At 43.1% G+C, this 10771-nt stretch overlaps 1 protein-coding gene across 1 annotated transcript in view; it reads right to left on the bottom strand.

Moving 5' to 3' along the window:
• Positions 1-4754: 4754 nt before the first annotated feature.
• IGFBP5 (insulin like growth factor binding protein 5) overlaps positions 4755-10771 on the bottom strand; it is a 29402-nt gene continuing 23385 nt past the window's right edge. Inside the window, exon 4 of the mRNA XM_069075179.1 lies at positions 4755-10038. Coding sequence (XP_068931280.1) covers positions 9907-10038 — 132 coding nt within the window. The 3' untranslated portion in view covers positions 4755-9906. The remainder of the gene's footprint in view (positions 10039-10771) is intronic.

Genomic DNA, 10771 nt, shown 5'->3' with positions numbered 1-10771 from the left:
AGTAGACACTGGTAGATTTAAATATATGTAGTTAGTTTAAAGGGATACCGGTGCATCCACTGTAGGTCTTCAAATTGGAGAGGCTCCAGATAGTGAAAAGACTGGGCCAGAACCCAAAAGCCCATAGGGGAAAATCCTTGAAAATCATTTATACAAAGCCAAAGCTGAGTACTCAAAGTAGGACTGTGCTGCCATCTTGTGTCACAACTCCAGCTGCCATTCTTCAGAATCACAGACTATTCTCCTTTGTTGGAGAAGAGGTGTGGTGTGTAAACATTGATGATCTGAGAACTTTTGGCTTCCCTCTTTGGCCTATTTCCTTCATCTTCTTCTTCTTAGAATAGGGACAAAGAGGAGGGGACACTCAGATCTATCTATATTGGTCTGCATGAGGTTTTTAGATCCCTATGCTTACCTTGACCTTGTTAGGACACTGAGATATAGTGGAGAATGGCCTAAGCTATAAGTTCCCAACCTATGCTATTGTAAGGGATCAATATCCAGTCATATGTTTTCTTCACTATTAGATGCTAATAGTACAATTATTATGTGTGTGGGGGGGCGGGGAGAGGGAGGTATGAAATTTTGGTAGGGTTAAAAGTGTTCCTCATACCCCAAAAGGTGAGAAAACCCCAAACCTAAGAAGATATGGGTCAGTGTAGTATAATGAGAAGGACATAGATTTGTAATTAGAAGACCTGGGTTCGATTTCTCACTCTGCCATGTACTCCCTATGTACTCTTGAGATCTCTTGAGAAACTCTCTGGATCTCTATTTCCTCAACTCCACAAGGAAACAGTTGGACTAGATGATCTTTAAGGGCCTTTCCAGCTCAAAATTCTTTATTTTATGATGGACAAATGGAATAATTGACTCTCTCTGCTGGCAGAATCAGGGAGTTGAATTTCAGATTTGGAAAGGACCTCAGCAACCATCTGGTTGTTTGTCCTTTATTTAAAAAGAAGGCTAACGACAGCACAGGGTGAGGTCTTGACTCCTGCATGAATTGGATTTAAGTGAGACAGAATTTCCCAAAGTTGTTAGCCTCACTCTCTCTTAAGTCCAGTGACAAGAAAGTGATGGCTGGGATGTAGTGGATGATCTTGGTATCAATCTCTAAGCCTCCATAGCACTTGCTTTAGCTGCCCACCTGGCCATTGGAACAAATTGGTCTCATTTACCGTTTTCACATGCTTGAGGTAAACGCATTGCCTAACTCACCAATGGGTTTGTAGTTACCTTCAATCTGTTTTAGCCCATCTGCTAAGACAGTTTACCAGGGTGTGGCTGCTGTGTATGCTACAGCTTTTTGAAGTTACAGGTGAGATGGACACTAAAGATGGATGAACAGCCCTGAAAAGGGCTCAGCAGCCGTCACACCAGAGGTCCTCCCTGAACACCCCATGCACTCCATCAAGTCCAACCAAATCTATCTTACCAACTAACTTCTTCTAGGATCTATCCAACAAGTGGTCATCCAGCATTTGTCTGAAGATGCCCAGCCTATTACTACACCCTACATAAACACATTCCACTTTTGGGCAGACTGAATTATTAGAAGCTTTTTTCCAACACCAAATCTCTTTATAACCTCTCCTCTGGTTCTAACCTCTGGGGTCAAACAAGCCTAACCCTTCTATTCCCTGACAGATTGTTAAAGAAAACTATCATGTCTCTCCTGACTCTTTGAGGCTTATCATCTCTAGTTCCATCAACTAATCCTTGTGTGGCAATAATTGGAGTTTCTTCATTATACTGGTTACCCTCTCTCTAGCTTGTGAATATCCTTCCTAACATGTGGTGTCTCAAACTGAAACTGTATTTCAAATGTATTCTGGTCAAGGCAAAGTGTATTTTCTGGGAAGCTATGCCTCTTAATTTACATTGTATTAGTTTAGTTTTTTTTCTCCTACAATCATATCATACTGTTAATCCATATTGAATTTCTAGTCCACCAAAACTTTTTTTTTTCTGACAGATTGCTGTCCAACCATACCTCTACCATCTTGAACTTGTGAAGTCAAGTATTTTGTATAGAAATGGAACACTTTGCCTTTACCCCTATTCAGTTTCACCTTACTAGATTCAGCCCAATGTCCAAACTCATTAAGATTGTTTTGGATCCTGACTGTCACCTAGTGTGTTAGCTCAGTTTGTGTTACCTGTAAAGAGTGACCGTCTATGCCTTTATCTAAATTATTGATAAAAGTGTGAAGCAGTGTAGGGCCAAGAACAGATCCTTGAGGTATTCCACTTCCCTCCACTGGAGACCTTCGCAGTTGATCTTGACCTCTTTTCTCCATCTTCTGGCTTCCTGGCAGCCTCAAGCCCTTCTCCAGTAGAAGGATAGGGTTTGAGAGATTATATGGTGTCAGTGCAGCTGAAACTGCTCTGTGGAAATAGTGTTGTTTTGCATGATGGGAAGAGGGTTAGATGAAAAACTTTGGGTGCTTTTTTCCCTTTTTCCCATGAAAATTAAATATGTCATTATCAAAATCCTCCTTAAGTGCTGTAAGATATGAATGTTCCCAAGGCATCTAGGTTGCACAGTGGATAGAACACAGTTCTGGAGGCAGGAGGATCTGAATTCAAATCTGGCCTCAGATACTTATTAGCTGTGTGATATGGGGCAAGTCACTTAACCCTGATTGATTGCCTCCCCTTCCTATTTTTTTTTAAAGAGAAGAATGTTAATATTTCAAATTAAGCATGAAAATAGATTTCCTCTCCCTGATTTTCCACCAAAATTTTTGTGATTCCCCCTCTATCCCAAATGGCATTTCCATACCTCCATATCTCCATCATTAAAGGGCTCATCAATAGAATTTTAAACCCTAAAGTGGCCTGTGGTCAGCAAGGGAAAACTGGGAAGAGTGAAGGCAACAGACTCAAATTAAACTTGGATTCAATTCCTGGCTCTCACTAAATATCTCTGTGTGTGAATAATTCACATCCCCAAAGTGAATTGGGATTGCCTAAGTATTACAGTGGGCCCAGAGTCAGCAGACCTTGACTTCAAACCTGCCTCTACCATTTGCAACTTAGTCACAAGTCATTTTCTGGGTCTCAGTTTTTTCATTTGTGAAGCTAAGATAATAGATCTTTTAGGGCCCTTGCAGCTCTAAAGTGATGATTCTGTAATTCTTCTCTTTGACTCAGTTTTTCATCTATAAAATAAGGGCATTAGATTAGACTCTCAGGATCCTCAGACTGCTAAATTTATGACCTTTCAAGACTATGATAGCAACTTGTTGGGTGTGCTGTGGTGAGCACCATTGTCCTTCCAGGTGGATGGGAATGTAGGATGGGTAAAAATTTCCAGTTAAGCAATAGAGGCTGTGGGATGGCTTAGGTTCAGAATCAGAAGACCTGGGCTTAAATTCTAACTCTGTTTCTATATAATCTTTGACCAATCACTTAACTTCTCTGGGTTTCATTTTCTTTAGGTGTACAATGGGAGGAGGGAGGTTAAATAACCCAGAAAAAGCCCTAATCTGCTGCTTGTTGCTGCCAAGAATACTTTCTCAGGCGAGAAGGCCAGAGAGGTCTTCAAGGAGCCAACAACGGTGACTTGGTTTAATTGAAAAGTTATCCTTGGGGAGGCTAGGTGGTGCAGTGAGTAAGAGCTCAGGCCCCAGAGTCGGGAGGCTCCGGGATCGGTTCCAGCCTCAGATACTTAACACCCACACAAAAAAACCTTACTTAACCCCAACTGCTTTAAAAAAAAAAGAAAGAAAAAAATGAAAAGTTATCATTACCTTTTAAATTAGAATTAAGGGTATAATGGAAGTTCCAATCCCAACTCCACCATTAATTTAGTTATAAAAGCACTGGACAAATTGCTTCTTTTGTAAAATGAGATTGACCTCAATTATCTCTTTCTTCCAATCAATCCATCAACAAGCATTATTTTATTCCGCCTTTAACATTTGATGACTAACCTCTTCATGGAGACCCAGTTCAAGAGGGCATAGGGATAGGTTACCCACTTCTGCCTAAGACTGAGCTGACTTTTTTTGTTCTGGAAGGAAGAATTAGGGGTGAATAGTTCAAGTCACAGAAAAACAGCTATGAATTCAATATAAAGCCAAAACTTCCTCAAAGTCAATACTGTTCCCAAGTATCAGGCCACACTGAATGCCCTCAAACTGAGGTTGAATCCACAATTTTGAGAGATATGTTGGTAATTCCTGTTCCAGGACAAGTTGGACTAGGTGGCCTCCAAGCTCCCTTTTCCCTCTGAGATTCTGAGATGAGATGATCCCTGGGGTCCTTTCCAGTTTGGCTGTGCTATAATGAGTCCAAGTATTAGAAATCTGAGTGGGTGAATGAGGGACCGTGGGATCTTCTTACTGTTTTTGAATGGTTTAGGTACATATCTACCTAAGACTGAGGGATTATATTAGGTTCTACTTGTAATTTTCCTTGCCTCCTTGGGACATCAGACATAAGATATCACCACTGCCCAAGTCCAGGGATACAAGATACATTGAACTGGTCCATTTGAGTGACTTGTCCCAGGGTACTGAAGCTCTCTGAAAGAGCCTTAGCTCTGATTTAGGAAAACTGGATTTAGAGTTGGAAGGGAAGTTAAATCAAGTCTAGCCCTCACAGACGAGATAACTGAGGCCCATTTCAAGTAGTAACCTTTGCCCCCAATCCTTCTTCTCTGATTTTTCATCTATGTTTGGCTCGACCCTCACCCCTTTGCCTGCCCTGTCTTTCCTGGGTCCTTGGAGGAAGCTGACGCAGGCTAACTGAATGCATAACTTTATTAAATAAATGCTTTGTCATGACAAAAGACAAAGATTAAAGAGTAACATAAATTATAAGTTGAATAAATAGTATACAGCAATCTTCACTTTTTGAATAAAATGTGAGATTCTTTGTTTTTTTTTTTATTTTCTTAAGTACAAAATGCTAAAACAGGAGCTAAGCTCTTCCACATTCAGGTTTTTTTTTGTTTTATTTTCCACACATTGAGCTTTTTTTTTGTTCGTTTCACGTTTCCATCCTTTTCACTGGTAAAGATTATGAGTATTTCTTTATTTAAAAAAATTGGAAAAAAAGAAGAGAGAACAGAGCTATGGTACTTATGTAAAAAGCTATCAAGAACTAAAGTAAAATGTGTCGTGGTTATTGCTATCTTAAAAAAAAAGAACCAGGTTGGAGACTCGGAATCTGAGGGTGTGTTGTCTGTTAACTGTACTATCCATATAGATGCCTAGGTGGTGGTGCTAGGAGGAGGAGATACAGGGCTCACGCTGATGATCAGGAGCTGGGGGTGGGCTGGGGAGGGCGAGGGAAGCCCCTGTCCCCTCACATCTCCTCCCTTTGCCCCATCACCCCCCAATTCCCCTCTGCTTGCCCCCTGCAGGTCTGGAGAGAAAAAGAGAGAGATTGGAGTCTATGAAGAATGACATAAGGACACACTCTTTTAGAAAATCAAGAAAGTTTTTTTTTTTAAAGAGAAATAAAAAAAAATTAATAAGAAAGCAGTGGAGAGATAGTGCAAAATAAAGCCTTGCACACTAGTGGTTTTTTTTTTTTAAACAAACAAGGGCAGTATAAGGCCCAGGTTGCTGGTTGGTGTAAACCCTTCTCTCCTTGTCCCATCCCCAACCCTCCCATTTCAAAATTTTCCTTACCAAACATCATGCCTAGCATACCAAAAAATCTGTCTGAGAGACCTAAGGTCTCTTTTCTGTGGCCAACTACACTCAGGAGTTACTAACCTTTGAACTGTACCTTCCCAGGGTTAATGGGTTGGGGGAGAAGACCCTCCTCCCCTTCCCTTCAGGGCTTGGGTGGTAACCAGTGGAGTCTGCTTGCTATAATAACTGACCTGCCTGAGATGGAAATGGGTCAGTTCCACATCCCCAATTTCCTTCTCTTATCAACATGGAGACTGCATGGGCAGTAATAGTGAAGGAGAACTGGGGCATGGACAGAGGACCTGGTGGGATCTCTCTATACCCATCTCCCCTTTTAGGAATGAATGTCTCCAGGCTTCTACATACTTGACTGTTAGTTTAAACTATGCATATGCATCAGGTATTATTTCTTTCCATATTCCCTCATTGCCTTGGGATGGGGCAGGGGGGGCAATGAAGGTCACCTCAGGCCCATTCTCCCTTACCAAAGTGGCTGAGGCAGGAAGAATACAGAGGCAGGTCCTCTACTTCCAAGAGGAGGAGGTGAACCAGGAACCTTCCTAAGCAAGGCCTGTAGGGAGGCTTGCAGGATACTCTGATAATCCAGAGCCTAGAGCATCAAAGATGAGCAAAGGCTTGGCAATTGGCCAACCTCAAGAACCAGAGATACAAATTTCATAGGAGTGATGAACTCCTGTGTCATTTCAGACCTGTCTTCCCTAACTACCTCATCTCAGGGGCATAGGCCCAATGGGAAAAGGCAGTGTCCTTTCTGTCTCATATTCATTCTCTCTCAATCCACTTTCCTTAGGCTCAGGTCAAGCTACCTGTTTGGGACACTCAATTCAGGTAGTCCCAGAAGTTGTGCCCCCTTTGGATGTTTACTTCCCAGAAACATCCTCTTACGGTATCTAAGAGCTAGGTACCTCAAAAGGATGACTAGGGTTTGGGTCAGTAGACTTGGGCTGGATCACCAAGCTGCCTCCAGCCATGCAGATCCATTCCCAGGTTTTGGTGGGTTTTTTAAAACAACTTACAAAAATGAATTGAGGGGGTTTGGAAAGATGGGAGATCAGGATGAACTCAACAAAGAAGATCCCCTTTTATTTGGAGTTTGAACTCACAGTGCACTGACTTCTTCTTCCTCATTTGTTTAGTACCCACTCATGAGAACTGGATAAGCTTATGTTCAATCTCTAGGGATGGAGCAAAGGATGCCAAGGGTAGGGAAGCATTCCATCCAATGGAGCAAGAAATGGGAATAATGAGAGGATAGAAGAAAGAAGAAGGGAAAAGAGGGTGAAAGAGAAAAGTGAGGAGAAGAGAGAAAACTCTCTAAGGAAACAGAAGATAGGGGAGTGTAGGAGAGGAGTAGAAATTGCGAGGACAGAAGTGAGATTCCTGGCTCAGTCCTATCTTAGGGGAAATGGCACCCCAGCATCTGCTTAGCAAATCCCAGACCAACGGATTGCTCAAGATCCAGGGAGAAAAAAAATAAAAGAGAGAAACTAGAGAGGAAAGTGAAAAAGGATTAAGGATACTGGCCTATGTAGATTTGGGGAATGTCCAGGGGATGGGGGGTAGGACTGGAATAAGGTTTGGTGCAGAGAGATAGGGGAGGCAAAGAAGGCCCAGGTATGGCCCTACTGCTGCCCTCCCCTTCTGGCCCTTTGTCTCAAGTATGGTTATTTCACTCTCCTCTCCCTTGCCAAATGTTCTACGAGGGGCGTGGGGGGGGGGGAGTAGGAGTCAAGGCCACTCCCTCTGGATTATTTCCTTATATTCTACAGCTTTGAATATTCCAACTTCACTGGAATGCTTGTCCTTCTCTGCCATACTTTCCCCAGATTAAGGCAGGATGAGTTTAAGATTGGTCTCCTTGGGAGTGTGACACTAGGTAAAAGGCATGTGTTTTGAAGGGATGTATCCATAAAGGGATGGATTCTCTGCCAGTGTCCATACCAGCTTCCTTGTCTCCTTCTGACCAACATTTAGCCTCAAAGTTACCCCATCTGCTAAGGAAGAGCAATGTCTTTTCCTATTCCTGTAGCAGAAGAGGAAGGAGGGAGGGTGAGCTTGGGTCAGAATTCTTGTTATTACCAACCCAAATCACCCATGCCAGCCAAAACATCCTTGGCATCATCCTGTCCTTCCCTTCTGAGGAAGGAAGAAATAACTGAACAGAGCAGAATCAGAGACCAAAAAAAGAAGCCTTGGCCCCAAAGCTGCTCCACCATAGTGGCACCCTCCCCCCTCTCCTGACCCTCCAGTTCTCTTTTAGTTTCCAACAACTTTTGGTACCTGTTCAAGCCATATCCTGTCCTTTGCCCTCTCCTGGTATCTCCTCCTTGTTCAAAACCTCTGGCATGGGATAGCCAGAGTCTAACTCTTCTCTGGGAAGCAAAGTTTCTCAGAATGGAACAGTTCCTGTCCTTTCTCTCCTCTCTCTTTATTCTTGCATCTTGGGTTGGGAGGGAAGTCTGGGGAGCCTACTTCTGCCCTGCTCCCCTATACTCTGATGCAGGAAGGACATAGGTAAAGAAGCACTATATATCCATCTCCAAGGCACTGGGGAAGGCCCTTGTTAATTATTTTCCCAACCGGGACTGAATTAACCCAAACTTCTGATCTAGGCTCTCTCTACTTTTCTCTCTCTTAGCTACCTCTCATTTCAGCCTTTCATCCCTTTTACCAAGGTAAAGGCTGAGAAAGAGGGTTTCAAAATGCAATCTCATCCAGCTGAAACCCAAAGGCTGGGAAACCACAAATCTTTGTCTCATAACCTGTGGCTTGGGTTATGGTTGTGAGCTAAAGGACCCAACTCAGTTCAGTGTAAAAGCTGGAGTTATTTCTTGAGGGCTACAAGAAATAAAAAAGGGAGGTGTAGGGGAGAGAAGGGTATGTCTGTGTGTACACAGGCACAGAATTGCCTGGGTACATGCCCACCCAGACACCCAGGCTGAGAGAGCCAGAGGGTCATGGGAAAGTATTGATGCAAAATGTTGATGGGTCTATCTTACAACTTCACAGGAAGCACGTGCTTGAGCTTTCTGTTTGTGAGAGGACCCCCCCCCCCATGTCAGTCAGATGATGCTGGTATTTTGGTTTGTGTTGGGGGGAAGATATGGGCTTTTCTTGGCTTTGCCAGTCTGGAAAGAGTCCTCAGTGCCCATTGAAACTACTTTTGGAAAGTCAATGCAAACCATTTAAAGAAAAACAGAAAGAAAAAAAAAGATATTAATGTATATATCTCTATATGTAGACATATAGCCTTGTGGATAAATACAAGCCCACACAAATGCTTTGCCAGTCCATCCTCCCCTGTGGAGGCTACTCTAAGAATTGAAAAAAAAATCCATATCCACACCCTTGGCATTATTTTAATCACCTTGGAAGAAAAGGAAATTCCAAGATGGTATATGTAGTAATGACTGGTGATGTCTGTATGTGACCTGAAAGATACAGACATACATGCATATAATATGTCAATATATGTCTGTCCAGAAAATCCTACCAAGCTAGGATCATTCAGAAGTTTGAATTGTTTAAAAAATCAAACAGTAATGGAATGCATTTTCATTTTTAGACAAACCTTGGAAGAATCATGAGGTGAGGGGAGAGGAATGATAAGCCTAACGAGGCCTTGGGAGCTGACTGGAGGAGACACAGGAGAGCAGAGCCCTGGGTTGCCCTTTCTTCTACCACCAAAACCTCTCTCCTCTTTCCACCAAACCAAACTGAAAATAACCCTCAATGAGCAGCTGGATCCCACCTAATAGCTCAGGCCCTCCCCAGGCAAAACCGTTTCCCAGCTAAGGGTCCCTCTTGGCAGCAGGATGTGGGCCAGTACAGGTTATTAGTTACTTCTCCTCTTGTCTTTCTTGCTTTTCTTGACTTTTTGTGTCCTTCTCAGTGATTCTCTTCTGTCACATGCTCTCTATTTTCCTCTTCCTCTCTTCCCTTCTCCATTCATTCTCCTTACCACCCCACTCTTCACCCCATCAACCAAAAAAGGGGGTGTCTTCTTGGCTTATTCTGTCTCTGTTGTTGCTTATAAAACAAAAGGTTGAGAACTTGCTAAAGATTCCGAGGTCCTCAGTTTCTTCAAATATTTTTTTCCCTTAAATGAGATGAAATGAGTGGCATCCTCGGGGTGGAGAGGGGCACTGGCTGGAATGGGGGGAAGGGAGTTGGGGAAAAGCTGGGGAGTGGGTGGGTGAAGGGGCGAGGGATGAGGGATGGGAGGGATGCCTCACTCAACATTGCTGCTGTCAAAACTGTGACACTGGAAATCTCCATCAACGTATTCCATCCCTGGCAGCTTCATGCCATACTTGTCCACACACCAGCAAATGCCACGTTTGCGGCCCCGAGATGGCTTGCACTAGGGAGAAAGGGTGAGAAAGACAGATGGGCTTGAGGTTGGCACAGGGTGAAGTGGAGAGAGAGTAGGTGAGTGAAAAAAATGCCATCTCTAAATCCTGGATCCTGGTCTTTTCTCTTCCCCAGCTTGGCATGTCCCACTCCCCCAAGTTAGAATTACATCATACAGAGCATACACACACACCATCAAGATTTTCTGGTCTCAAGGGAAGGCTAATCAGCAGGGCTAATCCCCCACAAAATGATGAAAGAGGCAATATGTTTATCTTAGATTTCTTCCATTTCCCCTTTCTATCATTCTCTCCCCCTTCACTGATCCAACCCACCTTGAGTCAACACTTTACCTAAGTGCTCACAAAAAAGGTAGGTGAAGATAGCTCAATTAAGTTTTATTACCACTCTCTGGCATGTTCCCATTTTAAGAAACTACAATTTAGCTCTGTGTGTGTGTGTGTGTACACATGTGAGTGAGTGAACAACCATGATTAACCCAAAGGAATGAATACATTCTTCATAATGGTGACATCCCATGTGGGTCTCCTGGGAGGTGATTTTAGAAGGACAGTTTGGGATGTATCCCCAAATCCCACTGCTGACCTTGCCTATTCAGCAAGCTGGTCCTGACAGGCAGCCAGAGTAACTGAAATTTATTCTGTCCAGTACTGCACTACCTTTGACCACAGACTATTTTTGTGTGTTGTGTCTGGCATAATGTTGGGCCCATAATGTTGGGC

This window comes from Petaurus breviceps, unplaced genomic scaffold (genome assembly GCF_028583685.1).
Source record: "Petaurus breviceps papuanus isolate PSGF00001 unplaced genomic scaffold, PetGlider_PUasm1.0 90903, whole genome shotgun sequence".
Lineage (NCBI taxonomy): Eukaryota > Metazoa > Chordata > Mammalia > Diprotodontia > Petauridae > Petaurus > Petaurus breviceps.
This window is presented reverse-complemented; position numbering and strand designations above follow the sequence as displayed.